This window comes from Parus major, chromosome 5, assembly GCF_001522545.3.
Source record: "Parus major isolate Abel chromosome 5, Parus_major1.1, whole genome shotgun sequence".
Lineage (NCBI taxonomy): Eukaryota > Metazoa > Chordata > Aves > Passeriformes > Paridae > Parus > Parus major.
Window position 1 is genome coordinate 58,540,609 of NC_031774.1, and position 27,903 is coordinate 58,568,511.

The 27,903-nt window shown below is 43.5% G+C and overlaps 2 protein-coding genes across 3 annotated transcripts; one reads left to right on the plus strand and one right to left on the minus strand.

Annotated features, from left to right (window-relative positions):
• Positions 1-510: 510 nt before the first annotated feature.
• On the plus strand, positions 511-19,952 carry DLGAP5 (DLG associated protein 5). 2 transcript variants are annotated; one of them, XM_015632277.1, is made up of 20 exons: positions 511-553; positions 1,148-1,205; positions 3,092-3,341; positions 4,541-4,749; positions 5,208-5,312; positions 5,769-5,853; positions 7,555-7,647; positions 8,459-8,529; positions 10,187-10,479; positions 10,860-10,975; positions 11,053-11,170; positions 11,560-11,645; positions 12,180-12,340; positions 13,073-13,165; positions 14,578-14,797; positions 15,793-16,015; positions 16,370-16,427; positions 17,514-17,670; positions 18,008-18,057; positions 18,728-19,952. In XM_015632277.1, exons 3-20 carry the CDS (start codon positions 3,101-3,103, stop codon positions 18,848-18,850), a joined length of 2,502 nt encoding a protein of 833 aa, XP_015487763.1. In that variant the 5' UTR covers positions 511-553; positions 1,148-1,205; positions 3,092-3,100; the 3' UTR covers positions 18,851-19,952. The 2 variants fall into 2 exon arrangements, with proteins under 2 accessions (XP_015487763.1, XP_015487764.1); XM_015632278.3 differs by lacking the exon at positions 511-553 and adding an exon at positions 584-660.
• Positions 19,953-20,922: 970 nt separating this feature from the next.
• LGALS3 (galectin 3) lies at positions 20,923-25,762 on the minus strand. Its single transcript, XM_015629632.3, has 7 exons — positions 25,710-25,762; positions 23,365-23,418; positions 23,196-23,218; positions 22,436-22,933; positions 22,196-22,284; positions 21,785-21,953; positions 20,923-21,176 (listed from the first exon to the last, which is right to left on the minus strand). Exons 3-7 carry the CDS (start codon positions 23,211-23,213, stop codon positions 21,021-21,023), a joined length of 930 nt encoding a protein of 309 aa, XP_015485118.1. The 5' UTR covers positions 23,214-23,218; positions 23,365-23,418; positions 25,710-25,762; the 3' UTR covers positions 20,923-21,020.
• Positions 25,763-27,903: the final 2,141 nt, after the last annotated feature.

Consider the following 27,903-nt stretch of genomic DNA (forward strand, 5'->3'; position numbering starts at 1 on the left):
GGGATGTCCTTGCCTCAGCAGGGAGATTGGACCAGATGAGCCACTGGCGTCCCTTTCCAGCCTTGTCCGTTCTGAGATTCTGTGGGTAGTGGAAGGGCTCATTAAATGTCCCTGAGACCCGCTGGGAGTGAGAGCTTTGCAAGCCCAAACCGGTGCCAGGTGTCCGTCAGGTCCGGCTGAGCCAGGTGACCCCCGGTACAGGGACTCCAGGTTCAGGTGACCCCCGGCACAAGCGATCCCTGCCGCCATCTCCGCGCAGGACACCAAGGACAGGCCTCGCCCCCGCGCCCTCAGCAGCTTCACCTCCCTCACTCCGCCAGCCAATGAGCGGCAAGTATAGGCGGGGAAATTCCCCGATCAGCCAATAGAAATTAAGAGTGACCATCAAACGACCAATAAGCAGCCGGCTTTGGGGTTCCTGCGCTGCCAATCACCGGCCGCGGCTGAGGCCAATGGGAGCCGGCGGCCGGGGCTGGCCAATGAGCGTTGGCGGGTGAGATTTGAAAGCGAGGCGGGGCGGCGCGCGGAGGGGGCCGAGAGGCGCGCGGGGCAGGTAATGTCGGGCCCCGGGGGGAGATTGGGGGTCCCAGGACGGGATTTGGGAGTCCTGGAGTGGCTTTGAGTGGTCAGAAGGACCTTGATTCCCCGCCAGCGTGCTCCGTAAGCGGCCCGGGATGGGGGTCTTGCCTGGCGGTGGGCTGGCAGCGGTGCTTCTCTGGGTTGGTGGGAGGACCCGGAGGCGCTGCTGGGGAAGGGGCTGAGGGGACAATCCTGGGGCGACCCCTCACAGCGGGGACTGAGGGTCTGCCCGACCCCCGGGGCCCAGCTCGAAAGAGTAGAGTCCAGGTTTTACTCAGTCTCTATCCGCTTTAAACGTAGCGATGTTTGCTCTTCCTGCTCTGTTTTCTCACTTTTCGTGTTAAAAGAGCGCCTAAATGTTTTCATGTTCATATTGCACTTGGTTCTTATGGTGTTATTGGTCAAAAGGGTCTCTTTCCCTTCTCTGTTATTTATCAAAATAAATTATCAGCTTTAATTTTTGGTACTGTACCTTAGCCAGTCACAAATATTTTATGTAAGCCCTCTTCATCTTTCTAATAGTCTTTACTTGAATTTATGCCAATTTAAATACCAATTAATCTTTTAGGCTCCTGTTTGGGCAAGATAGTCCACGGGAACAGTAACCTGTGAAGAAGAGAAGACAGGTATTTTTGTTCTAAACACATCTTTGGGTTATTGAGCATGACATACATTTTAAATGAGGCCACAGGTATCACTGGTAACTTTGCTGTACTTAAAGAACATGGTTAAGGGTAAATTTAGGAACTTTGTTCTGAAAAAGGATGAATGGAGAGACTAAACTGCTGCTTTGAGGAATATTTATCATCCACTGGGCTCAAAAGCCTGCTGCTTCTAGGACACAGATAGTAGAGATGTATTCCCACTGTTTTCTTTATGGCTTTCTGTAATGCCATGTAATTACTAACAATTCTGTAATGACTAATTCTGTAATTACTAGCAGGATCAGTTCAAATATGATTGTTGGAGATGCTCATGAATTAACCTCCCTTAATCACTTAAATGTAAAGCAGGGCAAATATGACCTATGAACTGCAGTGGAGTTCTTGCACTTATCATTAACTGGCATTTTTAATCAATTTCTAAAAGCTGAAATGCAAGATGCAGGGTGAAGCCCAAGATATTCACAAATCAGGTGCTGCTGGTGTGGACCAGCTCTTCCAGGATTGTGTAGAAGAGATCCAGTACTCAATTTGAGTTTTGATTTATATTCCCCTTTGCTTTCTAACTTTTACTGACCGTTTTGCTCTCATGGAGCACTGAACATCTCAGAAAAAAGGGGTAAAATGCACTGATTTAGGTTTATGTGCAGTATCTGTTCTAAGCAATTCTAGGAGGTTGTGCAGATGCTGTTGGTGCTGTGCAAGTTCCCCTCTCCATGAGAACTCAGTGGCATCTGAACAGGCTTGGCCTGAATTCCTTCTTTCAACAGCTCAGGTTCTCTCCTTGACTCTCCCATACATATATTCAGTTTATTTCTGCATTATTGCTACCTTGCACTGCTTTTTTTCTTCTAACACTTCAGATGGTTCCTTCAGTTTGATCAGAGCATGCTGTCCTGACATGACTAAATAACCAATTAATTAATAACTGTTGAGTGTTTAGCTCTGTCACCCTGCTTACTGTAAAGCTGTTTTCTGTAAGTGGTGGAAAATGAGATGTGAAAGAGCACAGCTGAGGTGGAAAGGTTTTGGTGGGGATGCAGGGATAACAGAAGCCCAGAATGGTTTGGGTAGGAAGGGACCTTAAAGCCCATCTTGTTCCCATCCCCTGCCACGGGCAGGGACACCTTTCACTGTCCCACTTTACACCAAGCCCCATCCAGCCTGGCCTGGAACAGCATCTCTGGGCAACCTGTGCCAGGGCCTCCTCACCCTTACAGGGAAGAATTTCTTCCCAACATCCCATCTAATCCTGCCCTCTGTTTACATCCATTCCCCCTTGTCCTGTCACTCCAGGCTCTTCCTTGCCCAATGTCCCTCTCCTGCCCCTTTAGGTACTGTTAGCACAGCAAGTGCAAACCAACTGATAATTGGCTTAAGGCTTCCTCAGGTTATAAAATATGGGAAAAATGCTGCTTGAATAACTATTGTATTGCAGTTGCATCCTGGAAACATCCTGGTTCCGAGTACTCTGCTGCATGACAAAATTCCTTGCTATCAGATAGGTCTAATCTAAATGGAATGTTGCTTCCAAGTATTGTCCTACAGCCTTGTCATTTACTTGCTCATCTCCTTAATGTGGAAAACAGCTGTGGAGAAAGCAGCCCAGCCAATCCCAGGCATGGGTGCAGTGTCCTAATTCTGTGTCAGACTTGGTGACTACTCAACAACCAAACTGGTCCCTGGAATGAATAAAAATAATGATAAGTTGCTGAAATTGTCATTTAAGTTTTCTCCAGTCACCTACAGAAATAAAGAATTCGGGGCTTTGCTCATAACATGCAAACTTTAACAAAAATGGCAAAAAAAACGTGACAGTGTTGTCCTAATCACTGTGATTGTTGTCTAAGGTCATCAGGATGGCTGCTACCTCCCAGTTTGCCAGTAGATACAAGAAGAATTTGAGCACAGAAGCCCTCAGAACCAAGGTTGCCCGCAGGAAATCCATCCTTCAGAAGGAGAACAGGCACAAGCTCTTTGAAAAGGGCCGGCAGTTTGGGCTGGCAGATGTCAATGTTCAGCTCTCCAAGGACAGGGGAATTTCTGAGCTCAAGGAAACCAAGGATTTGTGCTCTCAAGAGAACAGCAATGTGAAACAGAGTAAGTCTTGCTATAGACATTTTTGTTTTTAAATCTTAGTATTTTAAGTAAGTTTAGTAGCATTATCACAGAAACCTGATAACAGTCAACATTTTAATTTGATGAAAATATTTAAGATTTAAAACCCTATCAGCCTTCCCAAGTGTTAAAATCAAGACAATAAAATCCTAATACAGCTATATCCTTCTCACTGCTCCAGTTGTATGAATGAAGCTTTGCTCTGATGTGACTGCAGCAGCTAAAGGAAGAATGCATTTTGTTATTAATATTCAATAGGAAGTGCCTTTATGCTTACTTTGTCCTTTAAGGTGTGAAAAGCTTCAATCTAAAATACCATCTAAAATATAACTGATGCCTGTCATGTGCTTAAAGTGTGAGTAGCAATGGGCAATTTTATATTATATATAAAATCATTAATGGGTAAATGCACAGTATGATTTTATTTTGAAAATAGCTAGTTTTTGACAACTAATTTTCCTCTCAGAAAATAGCACCTGCATATATGCTGAATTCTACCCCCTGCCTCTCCTGGATCCTTGTGGTCTAAGTTAATATTTTAAAATGTTTTTTTTTGGAAATACTTTCACCTTTAGCATTTTGATAGCAGAAGATTATTGGAGGATAGTAATATTTTGAAGATTATTGGAGTGCAGTCTGTATGTAATAGTATCATATGAAATTAAATAAATTTGTCTTGATTATATTTTGTAAATTTTAGCTTAAAGTGGATATTCATTTTTCAGGTAGACATAATTCAAGTTTGGCATCATCTTAAGGTTTTATTCTTTCATACAACTTCTGACTCATTTTTTCTCAGCCTGAGTCAGACTTTGTTATCTAAAGCTCATTTTTCAATGACATTGCAAGTGTTTTAATAGAGAAACTGGTACAAATAAACCAAATAAGAAGTTGAAGTGTTAATTTTCATACCAGTAATCTTGCAAGCCTGTGAAATAGGAGTGAATTTCTAGTAATCCTCAGGTGGATATTTGGGGAAGTTTATTTTTAAGTTGAAATTTACCACTGAGTTCCCTTTTAGTGGGAGGGTTTAAAACAATTTAGAGATTCCAGTCGGTTCTGCTCTTTGACTTACGTTCTTCTTCTAGCTTGGAAAAGTTTATTGGAAATTTCTGACTTCTTATTGGCTCAAAAACACCTTCATGATTTTATAACACGTCTGTCTTCCTTATCTGCTGCAGAACAAGCCTCAAATGCAGCCACCAAGAGGCTGAACGAGCGCAGGGAGATGCTCCAGCGCTACAAGGAAGAAAAGGAGCTTCGCAAACTGCAGGAGCAGAGGGAGAAAGCCAAGAAGGAGGTGTTCAAGGTTGGGCTGTACAAACCAGCTGCACCTGGATTTCTTGCACTTGCTGCTGAGGAACCAGCAGTAGCAAAGCCAAGAGAGAAGGTAACAAGGGTAATATTTCATATCTGAGTTAATTGCATCTGTGTACTCTGTTTAAATTGCTATTTGTGGACAAGATGTGTTATTCCAAATAAGCTGTTTGTTTTCCAAATGCCTTATTAATGTTTGTTATGATAAGGAACAATAAGGGAGTAATTTGGCTCATTCTCTTTTTTAAACAAAGCTGGAAATAGTACTAATGATATGTGGATTTTTGTATTTGTGACTATGCTCAGTTAAAAAACTGGAATGATTCATTCACAAATGAAAGAGCTGCGTTATTTTAGAACTAGTAACTTGTTCATATTTAGTCAATTTAGCTTTCAAAGCTTTCCAGATTGCAGACTTGACCCATTTTGCACAGAGATGTTGTTTTTCACATTTATGCTTCTTGCTCAGTCTCTCAGTGACAAGGGGAAAAAGGAGTTTATTAACTCTCATTTCCTTGGGGGTGTTTCCAGGCAGCTCCTGCTTTCTCTGGAAGGATTACTCGATCAAAAGCCAAGATCCAAGAAGGAAAAACTATGATACCAATTCTGATGCCAACTGCATCTAAATCCTCTACGGTTTGTTTTTTTAAGATACATATATAACTTTTATATATATATACTTATAAAACTTTATATATATATAACCAAATAAATTTAGAGAAAGAGATGCAATTTCAGACTCAGGGTAGTATCTTTACAAGTTTGATTAGATCAGTACAAGCAGAAAAGAGCACAGGTTTTCTGGATCTATTTTTCAATCAAGTTTTTCAAGATACTTAGACTGTTGCTTAAATATTTTTCTTCATTCTTTTTCTGACAATTTATTAACTAGCTGGATAATGCATGATAACACATCCCTAAACCAATCTATTTTAAGTTATCCTTAATGTCTCTACTTTTTAAAGCCCTCTGTGCCAAATTATTTGACTTTTTCCTTTACTGTAATCTAGGATAGATAGATGAGGAAAGCAATTGGGCTGCTGAATTTCTGGAAATCTGATACTTCACAAAAAACCTGTTTCTTTCTTGTAGGTCAGTGCCCAAGGGCAGAGTGTGCGCTCTACACAGGCAGGACATAAACAGATGAGTACAGTCAAAGTGGCTGAAAAAGAGAAAGGTATGGAAATACAGCTGAACCTGAAAGTTGGGGTTTTTTCAGGGAAAGATCCACAGTACATTTTTGGGTGTAGGAAGGAAGGGGGAGATTTGAAGATGGCCATTCCTACCAAGGGCAGCAGCTGGTAGATTATCAAGTGTGTGGCTCCAGGGATCACATGAGCTTGTTGCCTCCATAGGCTGGGGGAAATGGAATGCACAATCCTGACAGTCCTGGTTACTGATTATTCCTTCTGGGAGAGGGAAAAGAAACAGGTCAGTGGACAGATTGCACAACTGCCAGATGTCTCAGCTCCTGGAGCTGGGCAGAGGTTTCTGTCTGCCTCAAGAAGAATATCACAGGTGGTGACTGCTGTTAGAAAAGAGCAAGTGCCTTCTGTGTCTGTCACTTTCTGTGCCACAGTTACAGATATTTTTTAAGAAAACAGCAATTAAAAAAAAAACAAACAACCTGTGCCACCTTTAAAGGAATAGATTATCTTGGATCAGAAACTTCCTCATAGCTCACCTCATAGTGATATCCTTAAGTAGATGTAACCAAGTCATGTGGAATGTTGATGTTAATGCAAGATATTCAGTAATTCAGAGTGAAATGGCTTTCACATCATTAATCAAATTAACAAGTAGCAGACCTTTATTTAAATAAGTTTCAGTAGTGCCTTTGGTGAGTACTGAAAAGATGTATTATTAGTGTTTGATATAACAATTAAAATGTATAATTTTTGCAAAATGGTCATCCATTGATTATTTCTTTTTCTAAATCCATTGATTATTTCTTTCTAAAATCGATTATTTGTTTTGTACTGAATCAAGGGTATGCATTATATGTATTTATACTTCTGTGCCCATTGCAGGGAGGTTGGAATGAGGAGATCCTGGAGGTCCCTCCCAACCCAAACCATTCTGTGATTCTGTGTAACACCAATATAAAAGTGTTTGGGAAGTGAATGCTAAATAATTCCATTGTAGTTATTTAGTCAGTAATTTTTTTCCCAACTTTTCATTCTAGCTTCTACAGAATCACAGCTTGACATTAAAGACAGGAATAGCATTAACAATAACCAAGTGGGGATTTCAGACACACAGGGAATGGAATAAAGAGCTCCCATGGAATATGTCTGTGCAGGAAAATGCTGTCATTTTAAAAGCCTATTAGAAACAGTGCTAAAATGAAAGATGAGTGATTAAGATGGGTAATACTGTGCATGAACTTGTCATGTTTTATAAAATATTTCAGAGCCAATAAGTCTTAAGATTACTTTTTTAGACTGCATTAAATTCTGACCTTGGAAAACTTTCACATAATGGCCAGGGCATCTCTTTGTTACCCCAGTGGTTTGCTTAAGCTTCCAGCTGTGCAAATAACCGTGCCAAAGATATTACTCTAAAAAACTTCATCTGTAAAATAGAGAGGGCCTTGACTCTGATTGCAGGGAGCAGTGGGAAGCATTCCTTAAGCTTTGAGTACCTTGATGGACCTGTACAGAAAAACCACCTCCAGTCAGGATCCCTCAGTGCACTGCCTGGATGCCAAGCTATGCACTGTCCCAAAACCACCCAACCCTGCTCATTCTGGCAAACTCATGCAACTGATAACTGCTGGTGCATTTTTCTGATTTCTACAAAATGTAAACTTTCAGTTATTTTTTTGTGTGCAGCTCCTTATTAAACTTGGAATCTCTGGGATTAATCTCTCTTGCAGTGTTGCAGACTGCAGCCCAACCAGCCCCAAGTGTGAGAGTCACCAGAGCAGCTGCAGCCAGGCAGGTGCTGAAACCAGCTGCTGCTACTGCTGGTAAGTGAGGCAGAGTTGTGTAGCTCAGCTGTACCTTAGACTGCATTTAAGTCTTAATTATCATCTAAGAAAGCACCAAAAGCTGGATCACCCAGACTCTTGTCTGGAACTCTAGTGCAATATCTACATCAACATGTTGAAACCAACACTGGACAGTTTCCCACAAAACCCATCAGTGTGGAGCATCCATGTCCACATGGTAGTTCCAACTCAAAGAACAAAGCCAGAACTGGTAACAATTGGCACTTTGGTGTGTGGCTCTTTATGACCACAGAATTATTAAATGTGTGAGCAGGAAGATCTCTGACAGACATGAGAGCCTTTGTTCTTCAGGTCAGGAATTTCTCTGTGTTTGCCTGTTTACTATAATTTAATATTTTTTTTTTCATTTACTTAAAATTTAAACTTAAATTAAGTTAGCTTAACTTGAATTTACTATAATTCAATCCACCAACAGGATTCCTATGCCATATAGAAATTAAAAATCTAAACTCAAATTGGCTTGACACTTTCTTAAACCTTTTAGGAAATAAGGTGACTTTTATTTTACTATATGGCAACAGCTAAAGATTGATGACTTAATGAGTCTGTTTTCTTGGTGATACATCTGTTACTAGGTTGTTAAATCCTAGGCCTGGTTTTCTTTTGAATGAACTTTTACAATGGTATTTCTTCCCTCTAGCCACCTCCCACCCAAGAAATAAAACAGTCACTCCATGTCTTTAGCAACTGGATTTTTATGGCAGTGTTTTGGTGAAAGATTACATTAATCAGATACCTTTTTGACCTCTGGGAGTGTCTCTTTTTGTAGGTAACCAGTCACAGAGAAAGACAGCAAATGTAGGAAAGCAGAAGAAAGCTGTCAAACCTGATCCCACAAAGGTAGGTCATGTAATAGTTGAAATGGAAAAGCAGTAAAACTGATTTAAGAGCCAATAACTGTGTCATTGTAGCTGAAGTGCTCAAGCCTAAAGTAATAATTTCACTAATAAGGAGTTGTATGTATTTACACTGCCATATTTTAAAAATTAAGATCAAATTTAGTGCTCATATAGAATCACAGAATACTTTGAATTGGAAAAGACCCACAAGGATCATCCCAATCCAATTCCTAGCCCTTTACAGGACAACCCCAAGAATCCCACCATGTATATGGACATGACTGATGGATGATGTGATTACTAGTCAAGATCTGGACAATGATTTAAAATAGAGAAGAAGTTCTTATTTGACATATATCTGATGTTTTAAATAGTAACAAAAAACCAAAAAAACCCACTTTGCTGGTTTAATCAAGCAGCTGTGAATTTTGTGCAGTTCATTCCTTTTTGAAGTGTATTCTGAATGAATCCTTTTTCTGCTCAGGTAACAATATGAGACACTAGAAGCTAAGAAATAAACACAATTTTAGGTTTTGAACCACCAAAAAATAAAGGTGGAAATGCTGTTCTCTGCAAAGTAGTACACTAATCTCTGCATTATTTACACCTGAAGGCAGTCATTGTGGTTCTTGGTGTCATCACTTCCAGCATTTTTTATGCATTCATGTGCAGCCAGTTCTGTGCAAGAACTATCCATAATTTTTACCTTCTTTTGCTCCACTCTTCCCTCTCACACCTCCCATTTCCACTTTGTTCCTGTAACTGCAGCTCTGCTTTAGTGTGTTTGAGATTGTGCAATCACACCCAGAGAGGAGGTAAGAGCACTTGTATCTTCCTTGGACAAGCACCTCTTCACAGGCAGGAGTCCCTGCCAGTTGGTAAACTCTTGCTGTAACCACAGGCAGCTCATTTGAAAAAGGTGGTTAAAAGCAAAATTCAAGGTTTACATTCCTAGCAGAGGTGACTGAAGTATAACAAGACATTCAGTGGATTGAAGATGCATATTTTCTTGAAAAACACCCAAAGTTTTTTGGCTGGCTTGAGCTAACAATCTGAATTAGGTATCTCAGAAATGTGTTCTATGTGACTATCTAGTCACTCATCTCATAAGAATGTGAATTATTGTTTAATTTTTTTCTCCTCTTTTAATGACATTCTGTGGTGCTAACTGCACTTGTCTTGGGTTGCATTCCTCAGCTATCAGCCTATTCCAGCTTGTTTTTCAGTCTTTGGATTGGAGTACGTGCATAAACTATGATTATTCAACAGGCCTAGTTGGATTTAGAGCCAGTAATTCTGCTCTTGAGGATTTTATCACCTTAAAGCTTTTTTTCCTAGCTGTGGGAGCAAGCATTTGCCAATTTTAATCATTACTGTTTTGGTAGGTGAGGTGTTCTGCTTTAGCCCCTGGAGTGGATTGTTGCATTCTTTGTAGTGAAATGTTACTTCTGCTCTAGAATGATTTGCAGGTGTCAAAAATGGTTGGACTTGTTTGGTAACTCATGACTTCTGCCCAGTTGTGCTGTTTTAGGAGCTTATTTACCTTAAGCTGTTCCCTTCTTGATGGCTTTCAGATATTCATGTTATAATTCAACCCATGCCTATTGCAAACACATGATTGATTTGATGATTTGATTTGTTTATCTATGCTGTTACAGATAATTTCTTCTAAACATGCAGTGGAGACAAATGCTGGAGTGGATCCAGGAGTGAAAAGTTCTGCAGCTGATTCCAAGCACTCAATGCCAGCAGAACTTCAGCAAGAACAAACCTCAGTGGAAAACAACAATTTTTCTCCAAGGAGACCCAGAACACGCTCCTTTGCTCCTCAAAACTTTGTGTTTCAGCCTCTGAGTGGATTGGCAACCTACACTGTGACACCCATGTCTCCTTCAAGGGCAAATGCTTTTTTGACACCCAGTGCTGTCTGGAATTTTTCAAAATCTCCAGTGTAAGATTCTTCCTTCTAATGGGGCCTGAAATGCAAGTGAACCTCTCTGTGGGGATGCAAAAAACCATTTTTCTATAGAAAGATGACATTAAATTGTAAACAAAGTATTATGGTGTTGTAACACCTGATCATCATAGTTTCTATCATAGCTTAAATGTGGACTTAGCAGCAGATATGGATATAGTCTGTAATTCTCTCCATGCTTGAGGAGCAGCTGTCAAGGACTCTGCCCTGTATCTACCTGCACAGATTTATTTATTTGAGTTCTCTAGTGTTGTGTGGAGGTTTGCCTTCTAAACTATGCATTTTTGTAATATTGGCTATATTTGATGTCACTTTCTCAATGTGTCTTAACTAAATGTACTTTGGTTTATTTCCAGCAAAATATTTGAAAAATCCAGTGAAATTAAAGCACAAAATCCTAGTTTAAAAAGACAAACTTCACCTGTTAAAGGCATTCAAGAACAGCAAATGACCACAAGTTTGAAAGGAGAAGGTAGGAAGTTCACATTTAGTTTATTCTATTGCTTTTAATTATCACCAGATTCTGAACACTTTGATGTTTTGCTGCAGGTGAATCAGATGAGAGAACTTCCACTCAGAGATCAAACAAAACAACTCCTGTCTCAACAGCACTTGCAGTGAAGTCAGATGATACAAGAGAGCAAGAGCATGATGTGCCCTATTTCAGGTTTGGGTTCACTTGTTTCCCTTCCCTGATGTCCATTTGAAGGTTCTTAATAGGAATAACAAGTCCTCTTCTAAAGATCAGCTGAATTTCATGGTGATTGGTGTCTGTCAGCTGTGACCTCAGCAGGCAGGCATTCCTGTCTTCCTTTTTGTACCAAAGGTGCAAGGAAAGAATGTAAAATTCTGGAGACTAGCACCTGGTCCTAAGGACCATGAGCTTGAAAGCAGTAGAAAAGAAATTGCACCACAGCCACTCAGCAAAATAAAACAATCTAATCTTCAGCTTAAAGACTGTGGCTTCTCTGAGAGCAAAAAGATAGTAACCATTAACAGCCATGAGTCAGGAAATTCTCCAAATCCTTATTTTTTTCTCTATCCCTATATTTTCAGAAACATTCTTCGGACTGAGACGGAGCGGCTGCTGTCTCAGTGCCTGCAGTGGGATGGAAACCTTGAGCTGGAGATTCCAGAGGATGGTAAGAGTGAGCTGCAACCACCACTGGGAGGAGAGTTCTGGGAACTGAATGGGACAGAGGGTAGGACATGTATCTGCTCTTTGCAAAATAGCAAAAAAAATCTGCAAAGCTGTACCAGAGAAAATTCAGAGGTGTCTGCCCCAAAATACAGGAAGTTTCCTATTCCTAAAATTTGTGTAGCAGTTGCTGTGATGGTGATTGATAAAGTAAACAAAGTGCACATCAAAATAGTTGTTCTATTGCTCTGAAGTGTATTTAAATGTATGAACTTTAACCAAGCTGATTTTTAGAAATAAAATTAGTTTTTAAGGTGGAATAAGTGTCCTTATCTGGGAAAATATAGATGACTCCAGCAATACATATCTTTAAGACTTGAGAGAGTAATTTTTTTTTTGAAAGAAGCAACTTGAGAGCATTTCAGTGGACGGGAAGGCTCCATCTGAATTAAATTACAGGTTTGCAATAGATGGGACAACAAATTCCAGACTTCTTACTTATCTAAAATGTCCTGTATTTTTTTCTTGTTGCTACCAGCTAAAGACCTGATTCGTACCACAGTTGGTCAGACAAGGCTGCTCATAGGAGAAAGGTTCAAACAGTTTGAAGGACTGGTTGATAATTGTGAATTTAAACGAGGTGAAAAAGAAACAACATGTACAGACCTGGATGGATTTTGGGATATGATTAGTTTTCAGGTATGTACTTGCATGCTAACTTAGTAAGATAAAACTGATGGAGTTATTTATGAACCAAGTATTGAAACTTTTTTTTTTTAATATCCAGGGTCTATTTTTTTATCTTTAATGTAAAAAAATGCATGCCCTTGTTTTAATACTTTGTGACAGTGAATAGTTGCAGTTGGGATACTATGATTTATAATTCTTGGACCAATTTTTCTGTTGTGTCTTCTTGTGGCCTGTGTATCTTTTCTGTTTCTGGAATGAATATGTTTGGCCAAAACTTATTGTTTTGGAGTGAGAATACAGTCACAATGTGTGCCTCCCAGTTTTTGGACAATTCTTGAAGCTCACTGAAAAGTAGGGGTTCCATGCTTCAGTATGAGAATAATACAGAAACTACAATACCCCTATTTAGGGCTGAACTTAGGTGGTAGAAAACCTTTATCTCTTTTCCTCTGTTGATGCTTTTTTTAGTTTCACAATGAAATATAATCTGAATTATCAAAGGAGCTCTCAACAGTATTTGTAAATCAGCACTCAACAAAGGAGTTTGTAAGCAGTTAAATGCAGAGATGGATTTGTTATGGTTCTAGTCATAGGTTTTGACTTCTCAGCAGAAAGCATAAAAGTTTGATCTGTTTCAGAGTTATTTGAGAGATGTTTCCTGCAGGATGGAAGACTCTGCTTGTTTGGATAAAGGTTATTTTTACAATGTATTCTTTTGCTTTCCTTAAATGTGACCAATAGATTGAAGATGTGAATAAAAAATTTGATAATCTGAAGAAGCTTCAAGACAATGAATGGCAGCCACTTGATGTCCCAAGAAAAGCAGTTGTCAAGGTATGAATAGCCCCTAAAGTACATCTGGTATGGCTTCTTTAGATATATTGAATATTAAATGAAATTCCTCTGAGTGCACCCTTCTCCCTCACCTCTCCCACACATACTTGTATTATTTAGTGAGTTTAGTCCTAGTTTCTGCTTTTGGCTGGTAAGATTAGAGCTAAGAATTAACAATGACTTTTTTTGAGTCATGGGATACTATGCTAGCAAGGCCTTTCTCTCAAATTTAGGATATAAACTTACCCTTCAGATGTAAAACAATTTATCTGGGCCACTGACTTAACTGGAAAGGAAACCATACAGAAATTTGGGAATGACTGCCAGTTTTGAGCAGGGAGTGTTTAATTATAATGATGTCTCATTAAGCCAACACCATGGGTGGCTTTAAACTGCTGCATTTCTAAGCACAAATGGATCTGACACTCTCCAAAATAAGTTAGTGCTTATTGCAAAATAAGCTGTGAGTTGTTTTATCTACTCTTTGGTTTGAAATAATTGCTTAATAATAATAATTAATTATTATTTCATTCAGTTATAATTCAAAGTATAATTGAATAATAATTGCTTCTTACTATCGAGTTGTATTTGCATTGCCTAAACTTGGTGCAGTTCCTTGAGACTGCTTAATTAATTATAACTTTGAGATGAAAGTGGATAAGAAACTCCAGGCATGGGAAAACAGAGGGAATGTGGTCTGTGGGAGCTGCCCATAAATGTCAGAACCCTTCAGGTGGGACAAAACAAAACTTCCCATGGAAAACTGAATGCCAAGTGAGACTTCACTGAGAGCCTGGAGTCTGTCCTGTGGTTACACTATGTCCCTGCCACTAGGAGTCCCTGCATCCCAGTGCTTCCAAAATCTCACTGAATTTATTAGGGAAAAAAAAGTTGTATTGAGGATTTTTGAACTGCAGATTCATTTGGAAAAAAAAAAAAATGTTAATGTTGTCATCAGACTTAATTTAACAGCTGGATGGCAGCCCAAGAGATCCTGGGGATGGGCAGAGGCCTTTGATGCATAAAATTGTAGAATTGCTGAGGTTGGAAAAGTCATCAAGTTCAACCATTCCCCCAGCACTGCCAAGGCCACCACTGGCCCCTGTCCCCAAGTGCCACAACGCTTTTAAATCCCTCCAGGGATGCCCTGGGCAGGCTGGACAACCCTTTCAGTGAAGATATTTTTTGTGATATCCAATCTAAACCTCCTCTGATGCAAATTAAGTCCAGTTCCTCTCATCCTGATTCTTGTTCCCTGGGAGCAGATCCTAACCCCCCTCCTGTAAGAAGGTTTCCCCTGAACCTCCTTTTGCTCCCTGCTGTGTCTGTGGCAGCAGCACCTGTGTGGAGCTTCATGTGTAATTGCTCCTATCCAGAATTTCTAGGTGTGACCCTGCTTTTTACCATTCCAGAAAAAGGCAGTTCCAAATGGAGTGCCCAAACCCAAGCTGGAAGCAGCTGCCAGAACTGCTGCCCGGAACCGCCTGGCTTCTGTGAAAGCAGCCATGAGGGATAAAATGAAGCAGGAGGGAGCTGCTGAGGGCACACAACAGGAGAGGCTGCCAGAGGTGGAAAAAGTGGTTTTTGAAGCAGGATTTTTCAGGATTGAAAGCCCTGTGAAAAACTTTTCAGGTAGGTGAAGTTTAATCATGATTTCTGTGACCTGAAAGTACTGAAGAGAGTTTAATCCATTTCACTGGGGAGAGGAATTGTGCTGTTTATACTGGCTACAACTCCAGTACTGGACACACTGTTTCAACCAGTGACTAATTTCATCCAAAGTAAGCTGGTGTACATGAATGTGCTGATTTGAGTGGTTATGGCAGCATGAAATCCCTGCTTAGACAGAAGTGAAATAGCTGGTTCATGTTTTTCCAGCATAAATTTAATAATGAAATTCTAATCTGAACGTTCCCAGATTCAGCTGATGAGCCTTGTCATCAATGACAGCTCACATCCTCTAATTGTAGGACAGGAATTGGAATTTTTATTTTTTTTCTAACTAAACCTCTCTCAGTGCTGTTTTCAAAGCTGCAAATAAAGTCAGCCCATAGTCTGTGTTCATGGTTAACAAGATTGTAACATAATCCATTTTGCTATAAAAGCTGTTTGAAGTTCAGGTTTTTTTAACAGGTGCTCAAAATATAACTTTATTTTCAGCATCTTATCTTATTGACATCTATGTGCAGCCAGTATTTCCAATACTTCTGCTTCTCTCCCATTTCTAGTTCATAATATGATTTTAAATTTCCTTTTTTTGTGTGTGTGCAGATCTCTTTTCATCACAAAACTAACAATTTTTTTCATGTGCCTCTTGTTAGTAGGGGAGAACTCCTGAAAAGCTTTGAGGAGCACTGGGTTTAAGCCAACTCCAGCAGAGAACCTGTTATAAGCATCAGTTCTGAACCTGTGTATTTTAAACTCTATTAAAATTGCCTAATTTGAAAGTTGGAAGTTAATAATTTCAATTTTTCTTTGCAAGTGTGTATATAAGATTTCCATCTAATACTTTATAAGATGATTCAGCAAGGAGAATACAATTGTGTTCCTGGTTAGAATCATAATGATCAGTTCATTTCAGCTTCTGCAAACTTCTGTAAGAATGAACCATTAAACACTTTTTCCAGGTTTGCTTCCAAGGACCCCTGGAAAACTGGCAAATCCCAGATCATCCTTTACATCTTTGCTCCTGAATGTTCCTTCTCCTCTCCGTGACCCTGAGGATGCACCTGCAAAACAAACCCCATCAAGCCTCAAAGACTTCCACCCAGCAGAAAGCTTGAAAAGGGACCAACTTCCCACTGAAAGCACTCCCCCACTGGATAAACCCTCTGATGGTCTTGAACAAAGGTAGGCATGTTAAAGCAGCTTTTAATTAACCTTGTACAAATCATTTAAAGCTAGAACTGAAAGACATGGTGTTAAAACCTATTAAATGTTAGTTTTCAACTTGGCAGTGATAAAGTTTGCAAAGTACTTGTGACTTTTCCTTCCCTTAAGCAAATATTCAGAGCTTTGCCCAAATGTAATTTTGGTGCTGGGGTAGAAGTTTGTTTGCCCAGGAAGTTTGATGTAGCTCACCAGTGCCAACCAAGGTAGCAAAACTACAGAACAAATGGTAAGATTAGTTGGACAAGTCAGAAGATGATTGAAGGTGATTGAAGATGATTGAGAAGAATGAAAATGTTTTGTTTTCTCTTCCAGCCTTTCTGTGGTTGCAGAAGAAACATGTCTGGTTGCTATCACAGCAGAGGGAAATAAGGTAAGTCATGCATTGTTCATGGATGTGTTTTAAATATTCCATTGTTACTAGCAAAGGAAAAATTCTTTTGATTACCCAAGACACTTGGACTTCTGACCAAATCCTCACTTAGAAACCTTGTGTATTCCTCAGGGTTTTTTATCTCTGAGTGAACAAAGGTAGGGACTGCTGCAGTTTGGGGACCTTATCTTGTTCTTTAGAGCTGTACTTTGGAAGTCCTGGCTGCTCCAGGAGGACACTTGTCACTTGGACAGGCAATGTTCCTGGAAGTCCACCACCTCCTGTTTTCTGGTGTGGACTTTTCAAATGCTTTTGCATTTATGGGCCCTTGACTAAAAGGTCCTCAGAGCATCCTCCACAGTAAAGCATTGGGCTCCTAATCTCCTTAAAGGTATAGCAAGAACTAACCCAAGTGTCAGAAATCCGTGTCCTGAAATGGCTTGAAGACTTGGTGACATTTGCCTGTTTGAGTAGCCTTTAAAAAAGCAGGAATGTGGCCTCTAATTTAGATGATACTGTGCTACCAGTGAAAGGCAGTGCTTTGGAGTCAGTCATCCTTTAGTAACTTCCATTGGAAATGGAGTCTTTATATTTTGTTACTGCTTGATCTGTGCATGACTGCAGCAGTCATTTCCCCTCTCATCCCCCTATGTATAATATATATTTTAAAAATCCTGGTTACTGCTTTTTTTTCTTCTGCCTTTTACTTCATCCTTTCTCTAATAAAATGAGAAATTACTTTTTGGTGATTTCACTCTCTGGGGAAACCTTTCAGTGTGGCTGATAGGTTTTTCTGGAGGAAAAAGTCACCAGATAACGCTTGAAAGTTCAAAACCTTTTCTGTGGAAGAACTTCCTTTATACTCCTGTATACTCAGAGGGATTTTCAGGCTTTTAAAGGGTGTTTGGGGTATGAGTCACAGCCTTAAACCCTGACTGAGCCTTGGCCTGCCTGTGCCTTGTACAGTGCCTGGAGTTAAAACTCTGTCTCTCCTGAACTGTCCATAAAAACTGTAGGTTAAATATGTGGACTTGGTCTGACATAACAAGGATGTGGCTGGGAACAGAGAAAACCCCTGTTTTTCAGGTTCTGGGAAGTTCTAGCAGTGAATCAAAAGCAATGGATGGCATGGAAGAGATGGAACTGTCTGCTGCAGAAAATCAGGGACAAGACATCATCATGTGCAGCCCAGAGAAGGAGACAAATTTTGCTCAGTCTGGAGAGCCACAAATACATCAGACAGGTGCTTATCTTAGAGCTGCATGGTGCAGTTTGGGTGGCATTGCTTGGGCCTTTCTGGTTATTCTGAGGATTTATGATAATCTGTGTATTACTCTTTGAAATCAATGTCAGCTTGATTTGTGTGTGCTGTTAGAAAAGCCTCCCTTAGCTGGTGTGACTTAAACACACATTGCACATGAGCAAACAGTGCCCTTGGATTTCTCTGTAGTTTCTGAGTGATATGTGAAGGAGAGAGCTAAAGAAATAAATACATTTAGGGTTTGGATTTCTTCTTTTAATAAATGCATCAGCAGCATCAGACTAACTTTTTTTTTTTAAACTATATACTTATTTTTCAGATGTTTCATGCAATGATTTGACACTCATTGACAGAAATCCTTTTGATATGGTAAGTTGACCTTCAAGTTTATTTGACTAAGACAAGCTGCATGTTGCAGGACTGTTCACCTTTGCTGCAGACTCAGTTACTGCACGAAGAAAATTAAACTCTTCAAGATGTTATCGAGCCAATTGATGTAACTTTAAATACAAACCTCATTCCAGCTGTCTCCTTGCTTGGGCTCACACTGGTATTCCTTATTGCACATGATGAGTGTAGGATGAATCAAGACATTTGTAGCAGGACAATGTCTGATTCTTGTCAGATTGAGCTTTTAAATTGTGTTTCTTAAAAATTTCCTTGTAGGTATTCACTAACAGCCTTCTTTTTCTTCCTGGATTTTTTTTAACTCTTAAACCCCAACTCTTTTTTAATCACTTCAGCATTTAGGGCTGGAAGTAACATTCAGCAGGGAAAAGCAGGTGTTCAAAAGCTTTCACATTTAATAGAATTAATAGAATTTGGGGGTAGGATTTCTTGTGAAAAATCCTCTTTAAAATATGGATTACTGAGTTGAGTAAGGAGTGTCTGTCTTCAACACGGACCATGTGTAATCACTTTATTTTATGCCTGGGAAATAAGCTTGCAAAATTACTCTTGGGGAAATCAGAGTCCTTCCAGTGCTCTGTGGTTTAAGTGTTCCTCAAACACTGACTCCACACTCTGGCTCCTCCCACAGCCAATGCTGGATGCTGAGCTTCCCTTCACTCCAGTCAAGACCAAAGCCCAGAAGTTTGCAGCAGCTGAAGTATTCAGTGACCTCATCGTGTTTTCTCCTGTTGGTCCCTCTGGGGATCAATGAAAAGTGACTTTAAATGCAAAATATGTATATTCTATGAACAGGAAGCCCACAGAGGGTATCTGGAACACAGTCTGCTACCCTGGAACTGTGTTGAGAGAGGAAGAGTGTCTGTGGTAATGGATCTGGTAATGGGGTTTGTATCATTTTATGGTGCAGTTGTGATGCACCAAGCTCTGCTGTACATCAGTAGTGGGCTGTGTTCTGGTGATCCCTGCTGTTTCCTCTGGCTGTAAATTCTGACTGTAACTTGAAGCATTTTGATGTTGGTATCATTTCATGTATTTTCTGCCCTCCAGTTTGTAAAACTGTTCACCTTTAAACTTTTCTACCCTGACCTGACTGACCTCATGACTTGTTACTGCAAGGTGCCCACCCCAGCAGCTGTGCCCTGTTTCTGCTGAGAGGGAGGGCACCTTCTGGGGTGAGACCCAGCCTGTTCCCTCCCCAGAACACTCTGCCATGCTCTGGGGGTACCTCTGCACCCTCAGGCTGCAGTGTCTGATGTGTTAACACCTGCCTCAGCACCAGCTAGGACAGTGTTGGATTCATGCAATTATTTCCTGGGAAAGTTTTCCTGGTGTTTAACATCTACTGGCTTTATAATATCAGAAACTAATCCAAAACGAGGATTTCTAAGTTAGATAGTACCTTTTCTTGGCAATGTATTGAAATAGGCATTGATATTATTTCCTGTAAGAATGCAGTTTTCTATTGAGTTTCTTAAGGACCCATGTTTTCTACTTGTTTTTGACATGTTTATGCTCAGTCTCTTCTCTCATCTTGTTCCTTGTGCATTCCCCATCTAGACTGTAACATATTTGTGCATAAGGAACATTCCAGTTCTACAGACTCTGGATTTGGAGGAGCAGCATTACTGTACCACCAGCTGTTATATTTTTAACAGACACTTCACTGGGCTTCTTCTTGTGCCAGTGACCTGAGTGTAACACACACATCCTTCCACCAGCCTTGATCCCAAACCAAGCAGAGTTTTCAGTCCCTCAGCAGGAAGTGTTGCTGCCACTGCCAGGGGAGCTCATCTGGCTTAAGTTTTAACCTGGAAGCTGTGTACTGATTACACTGAATAAAGAGAGGAAGCTGATGTGTGCTGGAATCCATTTTCTTCATTGCTAAACTCCAGTTCTAGGGATCCTTTCAGGTATCTTTTAATGACTTTCCTACTGAGGAATGGTTTGGGTTGGGAGGGAACCCAAAGCCCACCCAGTTCCAGCCCCTGCCATGGGCAGGGACACTTTCCATAGACCAGGTTGCTCCAAGCCTTATCCAACCTGGCCTGGAACACTTCCAGGGATGGGGCAGCCACAGCATCTCCATGCTGGTGATAGCAGTGTGCTGCTCTAGACTGCTGCATCTGCTGGAAATTTGAAGGATTCTGCTTGTAACTTGGCACTCAAAGTATAAAAGGAGTCACTGTTATAAAACAGCATGAGCCACGTCAGAGAAAGCTTTGGAAACTTCAGTGGTGGCTGTTGCACTGTTCTTGTTTTCCAGACAAGACTGCAGTGACTCACAGCAAAGAGAACATACTTCTGTTTTCTTTTTTTACCAGCCTGACTCACGGGGTAGAGTTGCCAATAAACCTCCCCACCCTTGAAACCGGTCTTGACTCACACAGGGGTGATGAGTGGGGAGCAGCACAAGGCTCGTGACCTGTTCCGTGGAGTACGTAACACTCGTGGGGATGGGATCTCCCTGGGCTGGGAAATGGACCTGGGACACGCTGCTTTGGGCCCCAGCTGGGCAGACATGAAGGACAGGGAGGGATGGCTTCTCCAGCCAGTCTAGCAGAGAGATTTTGTCTCCTCCAGCTCTGAACCCTCTCCTGAAATACCTGCTCAGGCTCAGAGGCTGTCAGGTTTTCCCTGTGCTTCCTGGAGGATTGCTGTTCCTGTTCACAGGACCAGGGACAGAGTGCCACAGGCTGCTTTCTCAAGTTCCTCTCCACAGAAATCAAACTCCTTTTGCTGTCTGTACAGAATTCAGCTCATTCCAAATCAGATCTCAGCTTGCCCGGAGGGTGTCATGTCTTTTAAGCTATTACTAAAACCAAATTTTCCAGGTTAAATGTTTTATTACCTCTCAGTGATCTGGTGAGAAGGAACTTGTGTTACACCATAAAAGAGCACAGAGTTTGCCCAGAGTTTCCCTGTTATATCATGGTGGGCACGACGCTGGTGAGGGCGATGTCCCCCCCGATGCAGAGCTTGGTGACCTCGTTCAGCCTCTTCTCACGGAAGTTGTACTGCAGCAGGTGAGCATCATTCACAGCCACCTTGAAGTGATCTGTCTCACAAAGGATCTGGAGCTGAAACAAAAACTCCAAATCAGCCCCAAAACCCAACTGGATTTGTTCCAGAAGTTTTAAGCCACACACTGGCATGGTACTGCCACCTGAATCCAGCCCTGGGGCGTGTGGAGGAGCTGGTGCAGCAGCTCAGCTGCAACACCAGTGTGACCTTTGCCTTCCCAAAACTCTCCTGTGCTCTCCCTCCTCCGTGTTTTAGCCCAGTTTCTGCTACCTCATCCCTATGCCAGTCCCTCAAAGCAAGACTCCACATCGTGAACCTCCTTTGCAGGAAAAAACACCTCGTGAGGAGCTGCCAGCAGGGAAAACACATTACAGAAACCTGTTCAACCACTGTGCAGAGCAACAGTGTAAATAAGGAGGGTTTCATAATCCATGGGGACACCAGAAGGGGGGAGAAGTTATGCCCTGGGCAGCTGGAGCTGCAGGAGGGGGTCAGAAAAGCTGGGATGGTGCTGTAGGGACAGCCAGGGATGTCTGCCCCAAAAACAGCCCTGGGAGCCGATTCCTGTGTGGAAGCATCATTGTCCTTACACAGCTCTTGTTGCCCAAACCCTCCCAGTGCTTCTGGTGCACTGAGACTGAGCTGGGATGGGTTTTTCTGGTACCTTGAAGGGTTTTCCAGCTTCAAATGGAAACCTGGGAGCTGTCCTCTCCTCCTTCCCCCAGTTATTTTGGAACATGGAATTGCAGACAATGACTTTCTTGTGGTCTTCATTGAAGCGGGGGTTGAAGTGGAAGGCAACGTCGTTCCCTCGCTTGAAATCCAGTGAAAACCTGCAAAAACAAGAATGGAATTGCTGCTTTTGCCACAAAATCCCTGGACTTTGTTACAGGGCTTCCCAAAAATAGGAGAAAGAAAACCCCACAGACCCTGCTGGGTAAAAACAGGTCATTTACACATTTATTTAGTGTAATAGTTAATGTTATACCAGGCAGGTTATTCAGAAATGGAAAGCAAGTTCCAGCCCCCCTGCTCCACCCAGCAGTGCCCCATGGGAGCTGGACACCCCCAGTACCTGTTGGGGTTGGGGTTCACAGTCCCAGTGATGGTGATGAGCAGCCGAGGGACGAGTCCTGTCTGCAGGGGCAGCTCAAAGGGGACTTTCTGAGGGACAACAGGGATTTGGTGTCAGCCAAAAAAATCATGTCAAAAGCCCAGTGCCACCCCTGGGGACAGCCAGCCCCAGGCCTCTGCTGTGGCCAAGCAAAATCAGCCACTGGAGACACAGAAACCCTGAGAATGACGGAGCCATTACCATGGGAGGAGTTGGTCCTCCCTGGGGAGGAGCTGATCCTCCCTGTGGAGCTGTTGGTCCTCCCTGAGGAGCAGAAGGCCCAAACCCAGGGCCACTGGATGGTTGTCCTGGGGCAGGAGATGGCCCCGTTGCTGCTGGCGCTCCAGGGAATGCTCCAGGTGCTCCTGGATATGCTCCAGGTGCTCCAGGGTAGGCTCCTGGTCCTGCTGGTCCTCCAGGATAAGCTCCAGGTGCTCCAGGATAAGCTCCAGGTGCTCCAGGATAAGCTCCAGGTGCTCCAGGGTAGGCTCCAGGTGCTCCAGGGTAGGCTCCAGGTGCTCCAGGGTAGGCTCCAGGTGCTCCAGGGTAGGCTCCAGGTGCTCCAGGATAAGCTCCTGGTGCTCCAGGATATCCTGGGAATGCTCCAGGAGCTGCTGGTTGGTTCCCCCAGGAGGGCCAGCCCTGGCCTGGGGGGGCACAGGGGGCCGGGTTGTTGCTGTTGGCCAAGGCATCAGATAACTGGGGACAGAGCAAAGGACAAGGGTCAGGTGTGGGAGATTCCTCCTGGGATCACACTGACTTCTCCAAAGTCCATCTTTGGCAGCCTGCAGCGTGGTCCAGGGCAAGAGCTCAACTCCCAGCTGCTCCCCGGGGTTTTTCCAGAAAACCAGTAACTGCTGGTGTAACTGGAGAGGGCTTGGGGATTGACCCAGGTTAGCAAGGACGTGTTCCCTCCCATCCCAGGCAAAGGTCTCTGTTTTTTAAAGAAATCCATACTTACAGAGAAACCGTCTGACATTTTTCCTAAGGAAAAAAATAAAAAAAAATTTAAAAAAAGGAAGTTTCAGTCATTTTTAACCTGCCCCATCCAAAAAAAACCAGAGATTTTTTGAGGGGAGTTACAGTTTGGAGTGGCAATGGATGGGAATTGCCGAGCTCCCATCACTTACCTGCCCAGCAGAGCTGACAGCTCCGGTGCCACAGAACAAATCCTGGTCCAACACCTGCGGGATAAACGGGAGTCGCTGCTGGGAGCAGAACCCAGAGAGCCCAGCCCCGACAGCCTCCGGATGGAATCCACCACTGAGCTTACAACACTCCCGGCCTCATTCACTTCCCCAGCCCCGAGGCGCCACCCAGGAAAGTATTTCCATAAAAAAACCCCAATGGAATTCCCGGGGGATGCAGGCACAGCATCAAGCAGGAGCCATCCCGTGCCACATGGGATGGCCTGGAATGGGGACAGGAGGGTGGCAGCCACGGGTACAGGTCCCTTTTCTCCTCCATCCATCCACAGCTGTCCCATTCCAGGAAGGACAGCAGATAAAAGCTGCTTTGCAAGTTTTAAGAGTGCACACCACGGCCTGGCCGAACACACACCTGCCTGTGAACAGGAATAGCCCGAGCTGGGCTCCTCCCATCAAAGGGAGCATTCATAAGAGAAGGAAAAAGGGAGAGCCAGAAACGGGGAAAGGAAAATTCCAAATTTAAAACAGAAGGAAAATTCTCCTTGAAAGAAACATTCGGATGCACAAAGCTTGCAGGTGTGGCTGCCCTGCCTCAGGAATAACAAACCCCCAAGTTTCACAGCTAGCAAATCTCTCCTTTCCCTGCAAAACCCTCATTCTCCTGAGCCCATGGAAGTGGTTTTTAAGGTTTTTAAGGCAGCTTTCCCAGCAGAATCCCGGAGTGTTTGAGCAGCTCATGTCTCCCAAAACTTTTATTTGCCTTTTGGGCTCTTTTTAAAGCCCTTGGGTTTGCCATTAGTTTGGCAGGTGGGGCCAGGGGTGCACACACAGAATGGATCCAGCCAGGTCAGGTTTGCTCCGTGGTTTGTGCTGCTCCAGTGGGAAATGCTGTGTGATCCCCCCATTCCCCTGGAACAGCTCAGGGAGCTGCAGTTCTGTTCCCTGAGGAACAACCCGGTGGGACAGGGTGGCCAGAGCCTCGTGTCTCCCAGACAGGTCTGGACAGTTTGGAGTCTGTTACCAAAATCCCCTAAAATCCTCTGCCACCAAAGGGTGCACCAGGCTCAGAGTCCGGTGTCGCCTTCTCCTCCTCTGCAGGGCTGGAGCTCTCTGGAAATGCCCCTCTGGGTTATTTGCTGCTGCCATGGGGAGGGGTTTTCTCCCACCTTCTTCAGCAGTGCCCCAGTGATGGATTAAAGGGAATCACAGCACCAGTGAGGCTGGAAAAGCTCTCTGAGACCACCGAGTCCAAACAATCCCCCAGCACTGGGTCCCCAAGTGCCACATCCACAGAGCTTTCAAATCCCTCCAGGGATGGGGACTCCACCGCTGCCCTGAGCAGCTGTGCCAGGGCAGGGCAACTTTTCCATAAAGAAATTTTCCCTAATAACCAATTAAACTTCCTCCAGTTGCTCCTCCAGTGCAACATGAGGCCATTTCCCCTTGTCCTGTCCCTGTTCCCCGGGATCAGAGCCTCCCCCGGCTGTCCCCTCCTGGCAGGGACTTGTGCAGAGCCACAAGGGCCCCCTGAGCCTCCTTTGCTCCAGGCTGAGCCCCTTCCCAGCTCCCTCAGCAATTCTCCAGCCCCTTCCCAGCTCCCTCAGCAATTCTCCAGCCCCTTCCCAGCTCCCTCAGCTGAGAAGGGAAAGGGAAGGAGAAGCTAGGGAAGGGAATTAGAATGGAGTGGAATAGACTGGACTAGATTAGAATAAAACAGAACAGAGGATTTTAGTTGGAAGACACCCACAATGACCATTTAATCCATCTCCCTTGGCCAGTGGAGCACTTGAGCTCTGATTTCCAGCAGCATTGGGGCAGCTGAGCCCGAGCTCGCTTGAGCTCACCCTGCCCCGCAGAGGATCAGCCTCAGGGAACATCCCAGAGCTGACCCCAAACATTCCCAGTGCTCACACCAAGTGGAAAAAAGTTTCTATTTGGGAAAGAAACACCAGTTCTCTCCCTTTCGGTGCTATTCCTGCAGCTGCTCCCCGGGGCGTTCCATCTCCCGTGCGCCCACCCTCACCCCCACCCCGCAAGGATTTGGGACACGGGCAGGGTTTGCCCAGCACCCCACGAGCTGCAAACACCCCTGGAGCTGCTCCATCCCTCCATCCCCCCTAAACCCAGCCTGGGCTGCTGCTCCATCCCCCCTAGACCCAGCCTGGGCTTTCCGTGCGCCCCAAACCGCAGAGCCCGCGGGAGCTCCGGCGCGTCCCACCTCGCACTCCCAGGGGCCGAGCGCACCCCAAACCTTTCCTTTTCACGGATATTTGTGCCTGATCCCCCCGATTCCCCCCGGGATCCCCGCGGGAGCCGCATCCCCTCACCTGCGTGCGGCGGCTCTGCGCTCCGGGACAGGCGGGACCCGCCCGGGGCGGGGATGGGGCGGTACCGGGAGGGTCCCGGGGCCGGAGCCTCCCGTGCCAGCCCAGAACAGCGCTGTGTTTCCCTTTAGCAGCGCTGACATCACCCACAGGGGATGTTAACAGAGAATAATTGGTTTTTCTCGCGGTTTGCGCCTCGCACGGAGGTTCCCTTTCCTCCGCCCTGCCCACCTGGAGCCGCTGCCAGATGTTCTCCTTGCCAGATGTTTGCCCGTGTGTCTCCATCCCTCTCGGTTCCCTTCCCTTTAGTGAAGCTCGGTAAAACACCAATTGGATTTAAGTTCTGAACGTTTTCTCCCCAAGGAAAAAAAAAAATTAAAATAGGAAAAAAAGCCCAAAATAATCCAAAAAAAGAGTTTTGCAGTGAGGCCGGCAGAGGATGGGCTCTGGGAGGCTGATGGAGGCAGCTGGAATTTCAACAAGCCCGATTTTATTTGAGGTTGAGGGTGAATCATCTCTGGTTTGCTCCATGGGCTCCACAGCTTAAAGCAGTGGAAAAGAACAAGGTGGTTTTGTGCTGAAATCCCGAAGTGCCGCTGGGAGAAGGGAAAGGGAAGGAAAAGAATGGAAGGGAGAGGAATTAGAAAGGAATGGGATAAAGTGGGCTGGATTAGAATCAAACAGAACAGAGGATTTCAGCTGGAAGACACCACAATGACCATCTAATCCATCTCCCTGAACAATTCAGGGCTGACCAAAGGTTATTAAGGGACTCACCCCATAATTGGTGTCATTACAGATACAGAAATTGCTTCTTTTAGGCAGCAGTTCAGCTGATACTGCACCCAATATTCCCCCCCAAAAAAGGGCAAAAATCTCTTGACTTTGGCTCTGATTAATTTTAGTATAAAATCCTCTGGTTTAACTCTGCTTATTTAAAATATCTGGTTTAAAAGAGGGCTGCCTCCCATCAGGGCTCCAGCCTGGATTTTCATACCTTTCAGCTTCATTTAATACTTGTGACAGGGGTTCAAACCAAACCTGAGGGTGTAAAAATTCCAGGGTTGCCCTTGGGAGTGGCTGGAAATTAAATATTTCATGGAAATATGTATATTATACTTAATACCTATTAAGTAATATATATTAAGAATATTAGTGCATAAGAAATACACCTAATTAGGGAGTGCTGCTTCACTTGCCTCTCACAGCACCCAACCCTCAGTAAACAGACACTGAAATATCTTTGGAGGTGTTTTAGGGCAAAGGGACCTGGAGAGGATTCAAGGCAGCAAAGCTGAAGGATCCCTGATCCATGGCATGAGGAGCTGCAGCTTCCACTCAGACCAGGCTGGATTAATTCCTTTGTGCACAGGATTCTCCCTTCCTCCCTAAGATCCCCTCAAGAAGCCTTTGGGAAGAGAGGTTTTCGTGGAAAACCTGTATTGCTGTTTTCAGGATTTTACTAAAAAGCTTCCAAAAAGGTTTGCCTGTTTTTGGTTTTGTTTTTCCTGTTCCAATGGCCTGAGGTTTGTCCTTTCAGTTATGCAACAGACACACGATAAAGAAAAATATTTGACCAAATATTTGACCAAAATGAATACAGAAATCAGTGAATACAGAAATCAAAACCAGATCTAATTAATTCCTTCATTTAAATAAACCAAGCTGCAGCAAGGATGATGAGTGAGGTTGGATGGGGCTTGGAGCAACGTGATGTGCTGGAAGGTGTCCCTGGCCATGGCAGGAATGGAATGAAATGGTCTTTAAGGTCCTTTCCAGCCCAAACCATTCTGTGATTCCATGATCCAGCAGCCCTGGGGTGGGTGCTGGAGCCCTTTGCACACAGAGCCAGCGATGCTCCTCGCCTGAGTCACCCCATGGTGACTCACAGGATGCCAAGGTGTGGCCACTGAGCTTCACAATTCTGCCTCCTGGGATCCAGGGAAGTGAAAGGTTGGTTTATTGCCAGGAGTGAGCAGAGCAGAGCTGGCACACCCCAGCTTTGAGGGACATGCAAGACACAGATCTCCTCACCCACAGCGTTGTGATGCCCAGCCATGCAGCCCTGGCTCTTCCAAAGTGACTGAAGAATTAGTCATGTCTCAAAATCAATATATTCTGTGGCTCTGAATTTTTTTAAGTACTCCCAAGTATTTTGTTTGCTTTAGAGAATCCTCAATGTAAAACAAAACCCTCC